The sequence below is a fragment of the Pyrus communis genome, chromosome 1, assembly GCF_963583255.1.
Source record: "Pyrus communis chromosome 1, drPyrComm1.1, whole genome shotgun sequence".
NCBI classification, from domain to species: domain Eukaryota; kingdom Viridiplantae; phylum Streptophyta; class Magnoliopsida; order Rosales; family Rosaceae; genus Pyrus; species Pyrus communis.
In genome coordinates, this window is record NC_084803.1 from 39,122,929 (window position 1) to 39,143,598 (window position 20,670).

At 36.2% G+C, this 20,670-nt stretch overlaps 2 protein-coding genes across 2 annotated transcripts; one reads left to right on the forward strand and one right to left on the reverse strand.

The window, feature by feature from the left end:
• LOC137746993 (pentatricopeptide repeat-containing protein At1g09900-like) lies at window positions 1–2,719 on the forward strand. Its single transcript, XM_068486996.1, has 2 exons — window positions 1–433; window positions 676–2,719. Exons 1-2 carry the CDS (start codon window positions 240–242, stop codon window positions 2,459–2,461), a joined length of 1,980 nt encoding a protein of 659 aa, XP_068343097.1. The 5' UTR covers window positions 1–239; the 3' UTR covers window positions 2,462–2,719.
• A 10,930-nt stretch (window positions 2,720–13,649) lies between these two features.
• On the reverse strand, window positions 13,650–18,665 carry LOC137741500 (oligopeptide transporter 2-like). Its single transcript, XM_068481207.1, has 6 exons — window positions 18,057–18,665; window positions 17,884–17,981; window positions 15,800–16,363; window positions 15,414–15,669; window positions 14,915–15,097; window positions 13,650–14,390 (listed from the first exon to the last, which is right to left on the reverse strand). The coding sequence occupies exons 1-6, from the start codon at window positions 18,543–18,545 to the stop codon at window positions 13,776–13,778; spliced, it is 2,205 nt and encodes a 734-aa protein (XP_068337308.1). The 5' UTR covers window positions 18,546–18,665; the 3' UTR covers window positions 13,650–13,775.
• Window positions 18,666–20,670: the final 2,005 nt, after the last annotated feature.

Below are 20,670 nucleotides of genomic sequence, written 5' to 3' on the forward strand. Positions count from 1 at the left end.
AGAAATCAAACACTAAAAAACCAAAGAGAAGAAAAACAATAATGAAAAATACTTGGATGCCGTGGAATATTACCAATTTCCCAAATACTTTTGTGGATGTAAATAAAGACATTAGAAAGATCACACCTTTATGTTTGGACCGAGCCTCATCTGGGCCGAAAAACACTATCAGGAGGGCCAGTTAGGCCTGCCCTGCTACCAGCCCACCCCCTCATTTGCCCCTCAATTTTCCAACGACGATGAAGCCCACTTCGTTACCCCGCATTTTGCAGAAGCAACAAGGTAACGACATAAAACGGATAAGCAAAACGGCGGCACATTGTCACCCACCACCGCCTCTTCACTCTTTCTTCTTTCAACCCTCTGCTGTCTGCACCCTCTCTTATGTAATACTCCTTCTGTTTGGAAACGAAGGTAGCTCACTCTGCTCTGGGTAATCTCTCTCTCTCTAGCTTCATCTCTTCTCCTCTAAATTCATTTCTGTTCGTCACAAAAAATCCAACCCAACCCATATCTGCAATATCTGTGTTTATATTCAGTTTCTCTGCCGTATTTCCGTTTAAGCATGGTTTTTTGAGTATTGGGTTGTGGGTTTTATACACAAAGAATAGGTGAAGTTATGGATTTGATGGTACCTGTGAACCAAACCCCTGATGGGTTTTGCTCATTTCACAGAGTTGATAGGGTGAGGACAAGAAAGACTGGTAATTTTGGAGCTAGGGTCTGTGGTAAGGTTGGTCTCACCACTCCCGATTATCGGAGGCTCTTTGTGGGCAGCAGAGCTCGGTTTCTTGCTCTCCCCGATGGCATTCAGTGTAGGATACAGGACGGTTACCAGAAACATAGGCAAAAGCGTGTACTTGCTGTGTCGAAAGTCGAAACTTTTAGTTCCAATGGTAGGCTGCAGAATGTTGAGTATACCCCACATGGGGGTTTGAATGGAATGGACTCTTCCAATGGTTTTGAGGAATTCGAGAGTAATAATCAGCTTCGTAGGCTGGTTAGAAATGGGGAATTAGAAGAGGGGTTTAAGTTTCTAGAGAACATGCTTTATCATGGTGATATGCCGGATATTATTGCGTGTACGAGTTTAATCAGGGGGTTTTGTAAGAGTGGAAAGACAAGGAAGGCGACGCGGATTATGAACATTCTAGAAGAATCTGGGGCTATCCTTGATGTTATAACTTACAATGTCTTGATCAGTGGCTACTGCAAGGCTGGTGAGATTGATAATGCTTTGAGGGTTTTGGACCGAATGAGTGTTTCTCCAGATGTTGTTACGTACAATACAATCTTGCGTACTTTATGTGATAGTGGGAAATTGAAGCAAGCGATGGAAGTTCTTGATCGACAGCTGCAAAGGGAGTGTTATCCAGATGTGATTACGTATACCATACTGATTGAAGCAACTTGCAAGGAAAGTGGGGTTGAGCAGGCGATGAAGCTTTTGGATGAGATGAGGAGCAAAGGATGCAAGCCTGATGTGGTCACTTATAATGTTCTTATCAACGGGATATGCAAGGAAGGAAGGTTGGATGAAGCAATCAAATTCTTGAACGACATGCCGTCATCTGATTGCCAACCAAATGTCATTACCCACAATATTGTTTTGCGTAGCATGTGCAGCACTGGCAGGTGGATGGATGCTGAAAAACTATTAGCTGAAATGGTTCACAGAGGCTGTTCTCCTAGTGTTGTTACTTTCAATATCTTGATTAACTTCTTGTGCCGGAAGGGCTTGTTGGGTAGAGCAATTGACATTTTGGAGAAGATGCCTAAGCATGGCTGTACTCCAAATTCCTTGAGTTACAACCCATTGCTTCACGGATTTTGCAAGGAAAAGAAGATGGATAGGGCGATTGAGTATTTGGATATAATGGTTTCTCGGGGCTGTTATCCAGACATTGTGACCTACAATACTTTGCTTACAGCTTTGTGCAAAGATGGAAAGGTTGATAGCGCTGTTGAGATACTTAATCAACTAAGTAGCAAGGGTTGCTCTCCTGTTCTAATCACATACAATACAGTGATTGATGGGCTCTCAAAGGTGGGGAAAACAGAACGTGCCTTAGAACTTTTGCATGAGATGCGCAAAAAGGGTTTAAAGCCTGATGTAATTACTTATTCTTCTCTTGTGGGAGGGCTTAGCAGAGAAGGAAAGGTTGATGAAGCAATTAAGTTTGTCCATGATTTGGAAGATTCGGGCGTCAAGCCCAATGCTATCACTTTTAACTCCATCATGTTGGGTCTTTGCAAGGCTAAGCAAACTGGTCGTGCAATTGATTTCCTCGCTTATATGGTATCTAAAGGATGTCAACCTACTGAAGTAACATACACCATTCTCATTGAAGGCATAGCTTATGAAGGATTAACAAAAGAGGCTTTGGATTTATTGAATGAACTCTGCTATAGAGGGGTTGTGAAGAAAAGCTCTGCTGAACAGGTGGCAGTCAAGATGTAGATGTACGCAGTTCAACTTTTACTCTCGGATGGTAGGTCATTGTTTAATTATGCCTTTGGATTTCGTCGGCCTCATTTCCCATGATAATGATTTTCATGGTGTTCAAACATATTAATTCACTCGTTTTCTTTGTCTTGAGGATCGAAATCCAAAATCAATTTTGTTAGATATCCATGTAAGTCCTCAGTTTGTTTGATCTGATTCTTGTGCTTCCGATGAATCCATGCTTGTGTGTCAAGTAGTTTCCACTATCTAAAATATTTATACTTATTCAACTTTTCCACATTATGCTAAATAGTAATCAATATGATAGTTCTCTGATTAACTACAGAGTCGCTGTTAAAAATTGCGTCATTGCTCCATAATGTTGTGATTTTTTTGTTATATTCTCTCACTCTCGCTTCTTAAAATTATTGTTCGGGATTGTTTTAGCTTGAGATGTTGTTTACTGAAGACTAACTATGGTTCTAAGTAGCTTGTACCGTGTCTAATTTGTTTCACACATAAAAGTTAAAAGGCGTTGGAGTAGCTCTTATGGAATAAGTTTAGACGTAGAAGTTAAGGGTCTGTCAACTAGACTACTTGGGTTATCTGGTCGTTGACATCTACCCGAATTGGGGTGGTTCCTCTCTGCACTTATTGTAGGGAATAGGCATGCATCTTCATTGACATATACCTGAACTTGGTGGCTTCTATCTGACATCTGATTGGGTGGTCCTGTCTGCACTAGGCCATGTTATCATAGAGGATAATGCATGATCTTCACTAGGGTTCTGTTCTTCCCTTGCATCATTGCAGATACATGATGTGTGAGGGTGTCATTTTATGCGTTCACTTTGTGGTGAAGTTACTACACCAAGTGTCGCCGGAACACATCTACAACGTCGCGTGGGTGATCCAAATTGTAGTCAACAATCATAATTTGGCCGTAAGATTGAATATATCAAACCAAAACGATGGATCTAATCAAATAGGTATTGTATAAGTTTGCTCTGGATCGAGTATCGTTACCAAAAAAAAAAACATGAGTTAAGTTATTGTAGTCAACAATCATAATTTGGCCGTAAGATATATCAAACCAAAACGATGGATCTAATCAAATAGGTATTGTATAAGTTTGCTCTGGATCGAGTATCGTTACAAAAAAAAAAAAAAAAAGAAAAAAAAAAAAAAACATGAGTTAAGTTATGGTATAGATCCTAGGACAATAATAGGCTGATTAGCTGGCCTGAAAACTGTAAAGGGCTGGTTTAGGACCCTCGTGTGACTCACACATCTTGAAACAATCCAGACCAAGAATGAAATGAGAGGACCAAATGTATGTACATGATAAGAAGATGGCTAACTAGTTTATCCACGGAACTAATTTAAGTGGAATTAATAATATCCATAGGATATTCTTTCAATAAACTGCCAAAACTCTTGCATCATTTGGTCGCCATCAAATAATTACACGTAATTCACCGCCTTGTACATTTTTTCTTTTATTTTTCAAAATTTCAAAGTCCTTTATGGTGCTCAATGAGTACTATAGTTTAATGGTATTTATGAGAAGACTTACGCTTGAATCTCTTAAATGACGAAAAATCGTAAGTCTTCTTAGATGCAACTATTATAAGTAGGAGAAAATTTAGACATTATGCGGTTTGACGCTTGGAGCCGTTAGATTGGTGAGATTTTAAACAAAATCAATGGTACTTGACAATCCAACGACTTCAAAGAAAGCATGCATGAGCATCGAAGCTTTGACTCTTTATATTGGTAAGTATTTAAATAAAATTATGGACTCATTATATTGGTTATTTTGTAAATAAAAATTATGAGATTTGACAGGATTACTCCAAGCGTCAATGCTTGAGCATGCCAACCTTGAGATCCATAAGAGAATCTCTGAAATATTTAGCATAAGAAGCATTTAGGAATCAATTCTTGAAACCATTATTGGTAAAAAAATTTAATGAAAACAAGGGTCATTGGTTAAAATGATGAAAGAATTAAATCTTGATTGTCAAATTGATCGACGTTATTACATGTCACCTCTATAGGCCCATCATTCTTCTGAGATTAGTTAGCTCAGCACTTAAATGTTGTAGAGTCAGTAGAACAATCAATTTCCTATTCACAAACTTGACCACCTATCGACTCCAAATATCGATGGTTACGAATGTTTAATTTTGAGAAATAACTTCTCCACACCATTTTCTTCTTCACACCATTTTCTGCTGCTGCACATCCCTATTTATTTATGCTTATTTCTCCTTTGATTACTTCATCAAAAGCTATAAATAAATGGATGTGTGTAGGAGAAGAAAAATGATGTAAGCATTTTTTTTTAATTTTATTTTTTACTTTTATGATTAGGGATAACTAAATAAATAGAACTCTCATACTTCAAGATAATTTTTGTTTTTCTATCTACTTTCCGCAAAGACAAATTGCTTCTTGTTTGTTTGTTGAAGCATATGAATCACAGGCCCACATTGCCAAGCTGTCTCTTTTCACCGTGCCAACAGAGACTGTATGTGCCAGAACAAATTCTGAGAATCGTAGCCAGATAAAATGTTCTTTCACTTTCCCACGTCCCACCACTTTTATTTCCTCTTCAATATTTAATTTTTGCTACCACTTTCTTCTTTCCCTTGAAAACGCAAAGACCTCATTCCATTTGATCTCTCACCATCTTCTCTACCTACCACACGATAACAATCCTTAAAACTTAAGAGAGAGAGAGAGAGAGAGAGAGAGAGATGTTGGGAGCTTTTACCACTTAAAATTAAGCAGCTGGGAACTTGCATGTACTGCAAAAGCCCCAAGTCATGGAGAATATTCCATCTCCTAGAGACAAAAACGAAGGTGTATTTTCTTGCTGGGGACGTCTAAAGTTGAAGCTTCCATGTATAAGAGGATTAAGACGACATACAACCACAAGGCAGAGGAGTGTTGGAAATCCCGGTGGCGGTTTCCGGTACGATCCTTTGAGCTATTCACAGAACTTCGATCAAGGTTGGGACGAAATGAATGATGAGGACTCTACTAAACGCGGTTTCTCGGCCAGATATGCTGCCCCTTCATTCAAATCACATGGAGATAAGTGACAAACTTTGTGTTATCCTAGTAGAGGCAATAGCTGGTTGATTTTGTATTCACTCTTAGTTTGTGAACTTCTTTTGCTTGGGGGAAGTGAAGGGGTTTGATTTCTTCATGTTCTTCTGCTGTGACTAAATATATCATGAATGCAATTTTCTTTTAATACAAACTTTAGAAAAGGAAATACAATTAGAAGTTTGCCCCTTTGAAATTAATATGGACATTTTGTGCTTGGTGTATCAATATAGCTGTGTATAATAAAAAAAATGGACAAGGTGGTGCGGGTGGGGGCGACGACGACGGTGGCAACAACAGTGGTGGAGCATATAGTGGTGGCGTGACTATTGGGGTGTGGTGGTTGCGTCTGTAGCCTGTAGAGGTTGCATTAAAAGTAAGGGTGGTGGCAATGACAATGGCGATTGTGGTGGCAGTGGCAACAAGAGTGGTGGTGATTGTGGTGGTAGTGTTAGGTTGGTGGTTGCAATGGTAGGCGGTGGCGATGTCTTTGTTCTTCAAGGGAGAAAAATGTGTGTATAGAAAGATAAACAATGACATTTTTAAAAGGGATCCCTTAGTTTAGTTTAATTACCAATTACGAGAAAAAAGAATTAGCTAAAATATCACATTTTTAGTTTAGGTACTAAAGGAAAGGTCAACCAAAACAAATAACACTCCACTTATTGTTAAATACACACCAAATTTACTTTTTCAATTCAAATTTGTTTTACTACATCCCACATACTTTTCCATAATACCTTCACACCCTCACACCTCACACCTCACACTTCACACTCTCAACATATGTACGCCCTACATTTTCTAAATACACCCCACAATCTTCAATTCTTAAGTTCAAATAAATATTTATGTTTTTATTTTTAACACCACACACTTTACATCTTCGAATTATAAGGTGGTTTCTATGTTGTTTCTTCTCCCTTTCAAAGAATGAAGATTGAGATTTGAGAATCTATCATTGACAGAATTTTTTTTGAAAATCCATCAAATTACCTTTTTGTTTCACACACAATTGTGTTTAACACTTTGATGGATACAAAATCTCTCAACTCTCTCAACTCTTCATGCTTCAAACCATACGGTAGACAAAAACACTGACCCTTCTCAAATAAGGTCTGTATTTCAGTGTGATGCAACTCTAACAATGAGTGAATATGATTTCACAAAGTTTCAAAGCTAATCTGGCTAGAGCAAATCACCCGTCAAAGCTTTGAAGGTGCACTTTCCGCCCTATTCATTAGTCCAAGTTAGTGTTGGAGTTTGAGACCCTCTTGTCCCACATTAGTCAATAGTATTTTTTCATAAGCCTTTATATAGGCTTATTCCATTTTCTTAGTAATTAGAACTTGGACCATTTGGAAATGGATTGAAGGCTTGGGCCTTATGGTTGTGTGGATTAAGCTTAAATATAATATAGCCTAAATACAATTAATATTAATTAATCAAGACAAGGGCCTTGGGCCTTGAAATTTAAAATTAATCAGATTCATTAATTTTAATTTTCGGATTAAGTTTTTTAATTAATTTATTAATTAAAAAACGTTTTGATTAAAAGACACAGCTATTAGAAAGAGTTGTACTTTTTGATTAAAAGACAGAGCTATTAGAAAGAGTTGTGTGCTTTCAAATACACTGAACAGGTATTTGAAAGGGTGTGAAACAACCTATATATTTGTAATCACAGTATCCAAGTGAGAATCATCTTTTCTTCCTCCTTATCTTCCGTACAAAATTTCCAGAGAGTAAACACACAAAGCAATTCGTTAGAGTTCTATAATCCAGTGCAGGTTGTAGAATTTGGTAGTTGTATCCTGATCGAACAGACGTTGTAGAACCACAGCCACAAGAGTGGGACGAAAATACTGTTCGAAGGACATAGCTTTTACGCTAGCCTCTACCTTCTGTAATCAAGTTAGTATCATTGATATTTTTATATTAGTTTATGTATTTATTGTATAATTTCATTCTGTACATCAAGTATATTTGGTAAATAAAATATTAGAATTTCAAGTTCTGTTTATTTCTGTTATTTTTGTTTATTTCTGAATTGTTCTCCAACAGTTAGTAGACAAAATAAAAGTGGGGCCATATATTAAGTAAAACAAGGATAGAAACTTACTTGTTACTTGTTTTTGTACCAAAATACGTACAAGTGTCAGTACATGCAACCATAAACTTTTGTACTCTTTCAGCCATGTAGTTTTCAAATAGTCAATATCTTCATCAAACGAAATAAATTTAAATTCAAAGGCATGCCAATTATTTAAGTACTCTTATGTTGATGAATTCATTGCCAATCTTTAAAAAACATATTCCAAACCTCCACTAATGTGAAGTGTTTCTTGCTATTGGATGCAATTGCTTAATTTATGTGCAACCAACATAATAAATGTCGAGTACTAGAGAAAATATTACAGATGACATTCATAAGTGCTGAGTCTCGATTAGTGACAATCACATCAGGAATACAGTCATCATTTATTAGTCTTCAATCTTGTCAATGTTCGTGTGTAATTGTCTCCTTCTCATGGTCAATGAAAGCAAATGCAACAAAAAAAAAATGTAATATCAGTTGAAGTTATCCCTACAATCTTCGGGAGTGGAAAACAATGCCTATTAGTCTTGTACGTGCAATCCATGATAAGTACATCTGACAAACTATGTAAGACATCAACATTAATTAGGTGAGTTCAAAACAAGTCACGCGCAATCCATGCTCAATATACTTGTTTTTCTGGCAACTTACGTAACAACTGTTGCATCTTTGATCTCCCAGCTCCTTTTTTTGTTCGATGATAGTGCCTTGCATTGTATATTGTCCTCATTGTTGTTATATTAAGTGGCTCATTTTTCTTTATAGTGTTCAAAATAACTTTGGGTTTCACTAAACTTGTAGACATGTCAACTAGAAGTTCAATTTCTCTTTGCTTAATCGTTCGACAAAAGTCGAAATACTCTAATCAAATGAGTATGGTTATGCACCCCACACTCAACCTCCAATTTTCATTCATCTCTTTCTCCAATAATGGATCCCTTCAATAGGAATGGGCATCCGCACTTTTTGACACCAGTATTCTCAGATTCTTTTTCCTACTTATATCAGACATCTCCAATACGAATCGATACTCTCCATGTCTTTCACAAGCAAATGCTATTTGAGATCTCTTCTTCCTTCAGTCAACCTCTCCCGCATCAGACCTCTTGATGACAATAACTATGTTATCCTTTTTTCCTTGTGTGCAAGTCCAATCAAGAAAATCATTTTTACTTTTGAACATTTGTACATACAACAAATAAAGTTTGGCCATTTATAAGGCTTCTAACAATTTACTAAAACTAGTTACCTCATCAATTGTAAATGCACTTTTGTAGTCAACCACACTCTTTGTAGCAATATTAGTGTCCCCTGTAGAGGTATCACCTTGTACGCAATCATGTTTAAGTATACCAAAAATTATTATCAAACTCCCCGTTTATAGTAGGGGTTTACTAAAATAGTTTTCAAAAGCCAGTCAGATATGTTAATTGGACAAAGATATATATATTTTTTTCAATCAACGGTTGTAGTTTCATTGGGTAGAGTTCTATAATGGAGGGTGATAGTGGTTTTGAGAGTTGAAGAAGATAAATAATCTTGAGATATACACGTTAAAAGTGACTAATTTAAAATTTTTTTGTAAATTTTATGATGTCGAAATTGTCATTGCATTTTAGAGTATATAAGTCATTTAATATTAGAATTTAGTATGGAGTGTATTTAACATTATTTAGGTGCTTACTAAAAAGCCTTCTATATACTAATATAATTAAAAAGAGTAATTCTCACTTATTACCCTCAAGTATTGTGATATTTGCACTTTGCTATCCTTAGTTTTTTTTCGCCTCAATTTCATACCTGAAGTTACAATTTGCGCTTCAATTCATACTTTTGTTAGTCTAGCCTTTAAGTCACTGTTAAATAATGATGTGACAAGCGTTTGACTCACCAAAAACTTTAAAATCATAGAAGAAAGTTTGGACAATAAAAAATATCATAAATCTAAAAAAAAGAACTTTTAAAAGAAAAGACACTATAGATTGAAAAATCTTTGCCTGCGTTTTTTGACTATCACTACAATCTCACTTTCCTCCTCCTCTGTCTCTTCTAGGGAGTAGACACATCATCTGTTCTCGGTGCTCAATTCAATAATATCTCCGAATTGCCTAGTTTGTGTGGTCCGGAATGTGAGATCTAGAGAGGATCTCAATATCCACTTTATGCAAGAGATGATCAACATGGCAAATGCCTATTAAGTATTAACCTGGGAGGCAATGGCACAAACAAGGCCATGACCATGCCGTTTATGTACAAAGGTAATAGGCGCTCACAGGTAGGCAATGGCACAAACAAGAAGCAAGAAGAATTTCAAAAATTCTTGAGCTTTTTAAGGCATGTTTGGTAATCAACTTGAATTCAATTTTTTATTTTATTTTATTTTATTTTTATTTTTAATTCAAACATAATTTTTGAGCTTCAAGTCAAGAACCTTTGTTTGGTAGGACAATTTTCAAAAAATTAAACTCAAAACTAACTTGAAAAATAACTTATACATTAACAAAAAAAAGTCAGTTTTAGAGTTTTCAAACTTCTAAAGGGATCCTCTCCGGATCCCTTCCACCTAATCCTCCTCTTCAAACAATCTGGACCCTTGAAATTTGATCCAACGACTACAAACACGGATCCACTCTAAAAGTTATAATAACTTTAGCCGTTAGCTCAAATTTCAAGGGCCTGGATTGTTTGATGAGGATCTCGAATCCCTTTCCTTCAAACTTAACCTGCTCTCCACTCTCTCTCTCTCTTTTTCCACACCTTATCTTTCTCTATCTTATCTCTTTCTCTATCTACTTTCTCTTATTAGTTCTTTTTTCTCTCTCTTCTCTTATGATCTCTTCTTTCTCTCCTCACTCTCTACTCTTAAGCCAAATCATCTCTTTCTCTCCTCTCTTCTCTTACCTTCGCCGATGGTAATCCATTCTAGAATACCCACATAGCTTTGGTCTCTCTTAAATGATTTTCCGATCATTCTAACCACCCTGAGTGCCACGTGTCATGGGCCTAGAGATTCGTGGTCCCAATGACATTCAAGAATGAAGTTGATTACAGATTTTTAAAATTAAAGACAAATACATCATAATTGTCATTGGGAGGAATATATTCCAAATTTGTAATGGAAAAGAATCAAGGCTCATGAGGCAATCAAAAGGCATTCATTGAGAATGGATGCTCTCAACTAGTATGAATAGGACCCTCTCGGTCATTGTTAGAGTTCCCCGACCAACAAATTTGCTTATATTTTTAATTTCTCTGCACCCTGCGTACTTTTACCCTATTTTTCTATTCAAAATGAAGCCCTACTTAGTTTTCTATTTCAAATTAGTTTTCAATTCCCGCAAATTATTTTCTCGCACCTAGCGTAATTTTATTTTCTTAAAAATTATTTTCACGCATTTAGAGTAATTTTTATTTTATCGTAATTTACTTTATCACATTTTATTTTATCACTATGAGTAATGTAACTTAATTACTTATCAATTTGATCAATTCGACAAGGTCATTTGGTCTGATGAGATTCACCTACTCATACATTCCCTCTCACCATATCAATCACCAAATTTGCTTCCACCTATCCATTCACTCATCATGTCCACACAGACAACACCCACTCAACGTCCATCCAATGCATATTCAAAAGTCTTTGCGCCCGATGCATCTAAGAACCTACTACTGAGATGGTTCCTTCCCCGGTCAACAATCGCATTGAAAGAAGTCAAATCAAAATGCAACCAAAATCACAAACTTATCTTACTCGCTTGGTCTTAGGTCACAAATTGGCATGCCCGCACTAATCAAGAAGGATCAAGAGATCCCAAAATCCTCAGCTTGTGGTCGAGAACAATTTTAAGACGAACACCAACTAATTCTTTAAGAAGAATTGGTCGAGTACTAAAGTTTCTTTCCAAACTCAATACAAAGAATAAATAAATAAGGCGATATAGGGTGGCCTTGTCTAAATCCTTTAGAATGTTTTATTAGGCTATAAGGTTGGACATAATTAAAATAGAATACGAAACGGAAGAAACACCATGCATGATCTAGTTAATCCATTTATCATCAAAACCATATTTTTTCAAAGATAAATATAGATAGTCCCAATTAATTCTATCATAAGATTTTTCCACATCTAATTTTATAGCCATGCAATTAAAAAAAAAAAAAAAAAATCTTTGGAAATGTAGAAAGAAGCTTACATTACATAATCTATTAGGAACTAAACTAACTTGAGATTGCGAAATGCAGGTATTTAACACAGGACAGAGACGATTAACAAGTAATTTAGAAATAATTATATGTCACATTATGGATTGTTCTTAGGAATTAAGGTAATATAAGTATGGTTTAGTATTTCAACAGAGGCTCCATTATAAAAAGCATTGACCATGTTGTGGTAGCGAAATTTGTCGTCTTTATCCTTGACGAAATTGTATCTACAAGACAAATAAGCACTTTGATCAAGAGGCCAAAACCTCACACGCCCACGAGGTGGGGTGGGGTAGGTGGGGTGTTGGCCAATAGATTTCCGATGGCTACGTCAATTTCTTTGAAAAGAGAGAGACAGTGTTTGGAGTTTAAGTGCGTAGCAAAAGCTTATTAGAGATTGGTGGAGATGGGGTATTTATAGAAACTAGACCGGCCACATGTGTCGGTAGCCGATTGGCCAAGATGAGTCATGCGTAGGATGGATGAGCAAAGATTATTTAATAAATAATATCTTGGAATTATATTTGAAATATCCTTGATATGGTTGTGTTGATTGAGTTGTTCTTCAATTAGTTGAGTATTAAAATTAAGATTTAGTAATTAATCATATCTTTAATACCTTTGACTTTTCTCTTTACCATGGGCAGGAGAGTTTGCAGCAGTGGTAATTAGCAGCTCATGTCTTCTCGAGCAGTGGTAATTAGCAGCTCACGTCTTCTTGAGGGTTGAACTGTGCATAGAGTGGATGTGGGTCTCGCCAATTTAATTAGGGTATTCTCGTCAATTATGTAAAAGTCCACGTGTCGACTCAAAATTTTTCTTTATTATTTTTTGATAAACCATCCAGCCCGCCAAGAGGAAATTCAAATATTTCCTCTGGTCAACAGAAGCCACAACAAACGCAAGAATATTTAAAAAATGCTGATCAGTACTAGCTGTGAACTTATCTGATTTTGTATTTTGGATTAATGCAATTATCACTTGTATTATTTGTTTATTATACAAGAGTTTGTTCTACATCAAACTCTCCTTTGTAATCTCTATATAAGGATGAATATACAGAAGGAATGTTCACCGAGCAAAATCATACTCAACCTTTAGTTTTCTATCTTTTTTTTACTCCACACATGTCATAAATGTTACCCTTAATTTGATCCCGACAACGCCGAAAAAAAAAAGGCATGAAAACCATCAGGTCCTTGAGCCAATTAATTCGAGCCCGTGGTGTCGAATTGGCCTCTTCCAGTAAAGTTAAACTTTTAAGTTTGAGTTATTTCCCGTTCTTTCCAATAGAGATTACTGTCAGGATTAAATGATAAGTGTTCTTGAATGTCAGATAATTATCTATGAGCAGAAGGCTTATATTTCCACGCTTGTGTTAACAGAGTTAAAAAGTAATGATCATGTGTCCAATGTTCTTTAAAACGAAATAAAGATTTACGTTTAATAGGTTGTAGTTCTGAATTAAATATGATTGGGCTGTGATCAGAGTTTGCAATCGATAATACTTATTTACCAAAGAACACAAATGCCCAGCAGGGCTATATATATATATATATATATATATCACATTTGGATTTGCAATCGATAATACTTCTTTGCCAAAGAACACAAATGCCCAGCAGGGCTATATAATATATATCACATTTGGATATCCAGAAGAGGAATTAGCAGCATTTTGATTCAGTTTAGATTGCCCAGCGGGGCTGTGAAATGTATCTGGAGTACCAGCAAATTTTTACTCGTGATAAGACTTTCCCAAACTAATTCCCGTACCAGGTATTAATTTAGAAGCAGCATCATTGGTAAAATTATAACGTGTAAATATAGAATTCAGTCTCATCAAGAACACTGGTTCATTCCTCATATAAATATATATACTAATTAAAATCGCTTTTGAAATGGGAATTAGTAGACAGGGCAACCATCAACAACTATACCTTTGGCTGTGGGGCATGTAGCCAAATCACAGTGTTCACCATTTGTTCCCCACCAGGATATGCTCTTCTCGTTCATGGTCAAAGAAAAGTACAAAAGTACCCCCATGAAAGCCACTCCAGCATCTAGGGCAGCAGAAAGAACGTAATTGTACCTCTGCCACCACTTCTTTCTGTACCTGAAAACAAAGTAGTTGAAAATAGTTCCAACCACAATCCAGCAATTGAAGTTCACAGTTGTAGCTGGTGGCATTACAGCTGTTGCTCCCAAAAGCACTGGGAGGTTGATCAGTTTGATCCACTTCTGACTTGGGAAAGCTTTGTGCAGCAACCAGACCAATAGAGGTCCCAATGCACCTATGAGGAAGAACCAGTTGAGTGCTTTGTAGTTTCCGAGAGGGCCAAAGATTCGTTTTGGTCCGACAAGGCCCCAAATCACAGATGCATCAAAGAAGACACGGTCTCCAGGACAAGTCCAAGGACTGTTGGGAGGGAGTAATTGATCTTGACATATGTTTTCAATGCTAGACAGCAGCCACCATGCAACTCCTATATTGACTGTTCCAGCTACTATTGTTCCTATGCACTTAATTTAGTGAAGCAAGAAAGGACAGATTAGTATTCAAGTAATGAGTGATGTTGTATGTATTGTCAGAACTATAAGTTTGGATCATGCCATTAACATGATCGGTGATCCATATTCTTAGTCCGACACCATAAGCATTTTATATTTCCAGAGTAAGACAACACTGATTTCCCGTTAGTCAAGTTATACGAGTACTGTCTCTCATTTTAAATACGGGAATGACTTCTGCACTCCCTTTTTCACCTTCTGCCACTTCATAATTTTCTTCTCTTAATTTTCTTTTGATTTGTGCAATTCAATGGCAAGAAAAGTAAAAACATAAAAAACTGCATATGAATGAAGTGAAGAAATGGTGTGCATAAATAATTTCCCTTTAAGAAATGCTCTTCATCTTGTGGGATTATTTTCAACTGATAGCAGCATGATACAAATTGAAATTATCTGATTATGTTTAATTAGTATGGATATGATATTTTTTTTTATCCTACAATTAGAAAAAAAAATGGCAAGTCAAGAAGATGTACCTGGACTATGAACATTGATATAGGTGGGATCTTCATGTAATGACCTAGCTTAAAATCATTGAGAAAAGAAATTGCCTGCGACATGCTTATATATCCATATGTTTTGAAGCACACATTAGCTATTGGCTTGCCAGGTAATATCAATCCCATGATGTATTCTGTGATGATGTTTAGTCCTGGAGACTGCCAAATAGAACGAATAAAAATTTTGGGATGGTTCGAATAGATTTCAGATTTAAATAAATCCGAAGGCTACTAAATCACACATGAAAACAATTATTTGCACCATCTCAACTATAGTTACCATCTAGGGTACAACCTCTAATAGAGACAGAACCTATTTGTGTGAGACCTAGCCATGCACGACCCACCTTTATAACTAGGTCTCACCTTTGTTAGAGAGATTGTACACCATAAAGGGTCATATGAGAGAGTACATATATGATATAGCTAAAACAAATCTAAAACAAGTGAGATGGCTAGTGGGTTGAAAGCTTACCTGATTTGTTGTGGCGGTTATAATGCTTATAGGAAGAGTGAAAACTAATGCAAGTCCAGCTGCAAAAATAAGTCCCCACCATGGCATTTGGACTTGATCTTTCATGAATATGCACATCACTAGAGAGAGTACCAGGGACATCAAAAGCATAAGATGAAACCACCAGTTAGGTATGTCCTTGTATTTCCTCATTAATCTGGTGTGTATGTCCTCCTTTACACTCCGTGATGCCCTTCTGTATTGTTTATATATCTCCCTGTTGGAACAACAGCAGCTGTATATATTAATTCATTCATTTCCAATAATAAGCCTCGCCAGGTATTAAAGAGATGATATACAAGATAACCAGTTGCGATGATACAAATAGCAATACTCAATTGATTTACCTTCCGTTGAATAGGGCAACGTGCGTGAGGGTCGAGACAACAGACGCAAAACCGATGCCATATGTCAAAGAAAAGAACACACTCAAGTTTATGCGTCCTTGTCTTTCATAGGCAGGCATGTCAATCTCAAACTTGTTATTCACAAGGGCGGAGACATTATATATTTGGCCACCGGCGTCAAACAAATGTGAAGAGAAGATTGCAAAGTTCTTGGCATTGTACAAATTGACACCCCAATAGGCAATTGGCAGTAACATGTACATAACAAGAACGTAGCCAGCAGCAACATTGACAATGGCAAAGAAAGGGCTGATGAGAGGGCTGTAGAGGTAGGAGGCTATGACTGTCCAATCAAGTGAAAATGCTCCAATGCCAAGTCCTCCCATTCCTGACCCTATTTGTTGGGCAGTGACTGACTTAGGGTATATCCAACAAATCCATGAAATTGTTGACAAGGTTGGGAAAAGATAGCCAGGGACGGCAAACCAAGCGAAGCTGCATATGAGTGCTATGAAAAAGAACTTCCCTCTTGACATTCGATTGTTGTCTTTCTCATGTAGAGCCCTTCATATCAAGGTAAATGAAAAATTAGAGACATTGTTACTTATTAATTACTTGTTCAAAACCTAAAATAAAATACATGCATGCATGGATGGTTGGTAATTGGTGTTTTAATGAGTCATTTTCAAGGCATGGGGGAATCAAGAATAACACTTTTAATGCCCTTAACATTATATCCGAGACCCATTTTATATGATGACCAACAATGTAGCCTTGTCTAAAGCAGCATTACTCAAATTAATATTAGCCATCTTATAGTTTGGCGAAAACGACACACAAACTTTTCAAACATAGAACACCTATACATATAAGAGTCCTATAACAACTCAAGGCTACTACATACTACGTACAACTCAGATACATCACATTAAATAAATTACAAGATTAAACCCTACTTATCAACATTGAGAACTGTTAGATATTAGAATGAGTCGCAAGTCGGCGTAGACGCCATAAATGATAATGCTAGGGAGACCAAATTTTTAAACCAAATTTATAAACTAAATGATGTGTCACCAATAGAAAATAAGCACGTTAATTAACACTTAAGTAATAATTCAATGATCAATCACCACATCATTTGGTTTAAAAGTTTTAGTCTTCCTAGTATTACCCCACCATCAAACCATCACAGGTGGCTACTTTTAAGCACTCATGCATGCATAAGACTAAATTTTCTGCATTGAAATGGATTTAGCCTCAATAAATGATTGATATGTATTTATAAATTTAACTTTTCTTAACTTCATTATCATAAATTTAATATGTCAAATACTTATTAAAGCTACAAAGAGACCAAACCTATTTTGAGTAGCGCTAAGTTTGGCCCGGAGAAATGTATATGCAATAGTGACACTAGTGTTGAAATATTAATGTTAAAGTCGATGTATTAATATTAATATAAATTACCAAGACAAATACTTGGTGTAGAAGAGGCCACATCTGCTAGCTTTACTACCAAAGAGAGAGAGAATCTCCTCCAAGTAAAGGAGCCGTGTGTTGACTGTCTTTCTGTTTGAGCGCCGCCCTTTTAATATTCTTTTATTTATTTTATGCAATCACAGTTAAATCACGTTAATAGTTTATATTTCTATTAATTTTTATCTTATTATTTCTATAAATAAAATTAATATAAAATATTAACGTGATTTAATCGTGACCGCATAAAATAAAAAAAGATGAAAATGACATCCAAACAAAATGACAGACAATCAACCTCCGTTGAAAATAGGGATGTGCTATCCCTCTTTTTTACTTTTTTCACATTGCTTTTTAATTTCTATATTTTAATTTTCTTTATCCATCTGATCTACGGTCGAAAATTTAAAAAATTTAAGAGAAGTAAAAATGAGGGAAATCACATCCCTTCAAGATATCTTCAACGACGTGCTTTGTGAGCGTAGAAATGTAAAGTGTGGAGTTTGACTAACATTTTATATTTTTTCTTCTTCTGTTTCTTGCCAAAATTCCAACAATTAGGTGAGAATGTGATCCACCGAAAAATCTCTCCAGCTCTATATTACCTGAACAAGGAGACTTGAACGAGACTACTCGGCCACCACATCTCCGCCGGATCCACCACGTACCTTCTGAGAATACCAGCCCACCCATACCCTAATACCTGCAGCCCTTAATTACCATTAATCAGCACTCAGCAGCAAATCAACCCCTAATAAATACATTAATCAATTGTTACCTGCGTGGTTATAACAAGTATCCAACTGGCCAAGAACGAGATCTTTCTATGATAAAACGCTTTTATTATATCCACAATGCTAATCGCATAAGCCGTTCCACTTCCGAATCCGGAGCCAGCATTGGCAAATATGGATATCAGCACGTGCTCCTTCATGTTAAACGGACCAGGGTTCAGCGAGAACTCCTTCGACCCTATCTGAAACTTCCGCTTCGGCAGCGCCCTCGCCATGAACCGTCCGATGGGGAGCGTCGCCACCTGTACGGAGATCATCGAGATGATGAGGGGCTCCGTGCGGTAGGAGAAGAAAGTGTTGAGGAATGAGAGGAGGGCGCAGGAGGCGAGGCCTAGCGTCCACATTCGGAAGGTCCATACTGGAAGGGTGGGATCGTCATCGTTTGAGACCGTTAAACGGACTTCTTCGACCGGAGAAACGTCGTTTTCGTCGTGTTTTGTGGCCGGCTCTATCTCAAGAGTACTGGTGGACATGACCGCAATGGCACTGAGAGAGAGAGAGTGAAAAGGACTAAAAGAGTGAGAGTTTAAAAAGAGGTTTTTGAGGGATTTTGTTTGTTTGTTTTCAAATACTTTAAAGACGAGATAATCTTTTCATGCAAATACTCCCTATGAGTCTTCTATTTCTTGTAAAAAAAAAAAGAAAAAAACAAACTTTGTATTTAATTGGGCAAGATTTAAATTTTCTATTTCTCTATAGTCTTCAAAACTTTCTCTCTGGTAATCATTTAGGTAGATGGCACCAGCTACCATATGTCGAAAAAAAAATCAAACTTTGTATTTAATTGAGAATTTGAGATGTTTTAATAGATTTATATAGAGTTTAATGCTTTGTAAAGGTTTCATATAAAATTTTGATTCAATTCCCTCAAAATCTCATGGGGAGAGGTGAGATTTGTGGATACTTAAAATACACTACGAAATCTCTCCAATTCTCTCTAATTCCTCAACTTTTTCAAATTCTTTAAAATCAATTTCTGATTGAATACACTTAGAAAGTTATAAATTTTTTTAAAATCCTAATTGAATATAGTTGGATTTATAAAGATTTTAATAAGCTATCTTAAAATCCAGATTGCATACACCTTAAATTTTAGAGAATCACTTAAAATCCTAATTGAATATCCTAAATTTATTAAATGAATTAAAATTCCTCAAAATTCCAATTGAATACAACCCAAAATTCATTTCTTGTTGAGATTTGTAAGATTCATTAATTTTATTTTCCAGCTGATACGTAAGGAGATCTTGGATATCAGAAAAAGGTTTTCTTGCAGGACTTCTTCTAGCTATTTTTGTATTTAAACTATAGAGCCTTGCAACAAATATTTTGACCAGAAGATGTGATCTTAATTGTGGCTGAGTGCGATCAAGATCATACCGCAATCAGCGGCTCCAAAAAATGAATATTTATTTACAAGGGCATATAGTTATCAGAAAAGGTCATTGACTAGCAAGAGCATATATTTTATTTTTCTTCATTAGTCTTCTTCACCGGTTAGGCAGACAATCAATTTTAGAGTTACTTTGACGAAGTATTTTACTCTCTCTCGTACTCATAAATGCTTTTTTTTTTTTTTTTTTTTGAAGAAGGTACGATATTCATTAAGACGAATAAAATCGTACAAACTGATGATATGGTGCATATATGGGTCTCGATAAAAATCTTGCTGGGGATTTCAACTCGATTGCACGAAAAAAGAGTGTCCCGCATAAATAACCATCCTCAATGAAACGTAAGGGAAACATTACAATTGATTATCTTCTAATAAAGCATCTAAAATCAAATCTGGAGGGTCTCCTTCCCAGGGTACTTCGACGGAAACACCCAATCTCATACATCATAAATGTTTTATCATCTTAATTTCATCAGATAAATGAGATTAAAAAATTCTAAAGCATATTAAAAAATTATGTAGCACCTCCTGACTTAGCAAAGAATATTCATTCATGATAGGGCCTTATTTCATTTGCCTCCTTATTGCTTAGCTCCATATATGAATATGAAATGATGAACTTTGCTTTTTGGTTCCCTGCCTTCTTGAATTTTGATGGAAGAAAGGATTCTCCAAAGCCCCATAGGAGAGGGCCTCTAAGTTCCAGTACCAAGGAAGGATTAAGGGAAAAAGATGAGTGATGTAGGAGGAGAAAGATACTAGTATCCGCCTCCTACAAGGCCGGCATCCTAGAGAGAGAGAGTTGAGTTCTCTAATTTTTCCTTGAAAAAAACTGTAATGAAGTAATTAAGGCTATAAAGTTGTTTTTATACCTTCCTTCATTTGAGTGAAAAACTTGTAATAAGTCCAATATCATTGCCTCTCTTAGCAAGGCCGACCTCCCTATGTTTGGTGGGTTAATTGCCCATTTTATTTTAGTTGTTACACAACTTAAACTCAATAGGCCTTGTAGACCACAACCCTTTTAGGCCCCAAAATCCGAAACTAACTTATGGCCCAATACGAATCATTTTGTATGATTAATTAACATATTAATTAATCCTTGCTATACAATTAAACTATTTAATTGTCCCTACTCATCTTCGTTATATCCTTCAATCATTACCTTACATGGTGTGCGAGCCATTAGGTTCCTTTTAGGG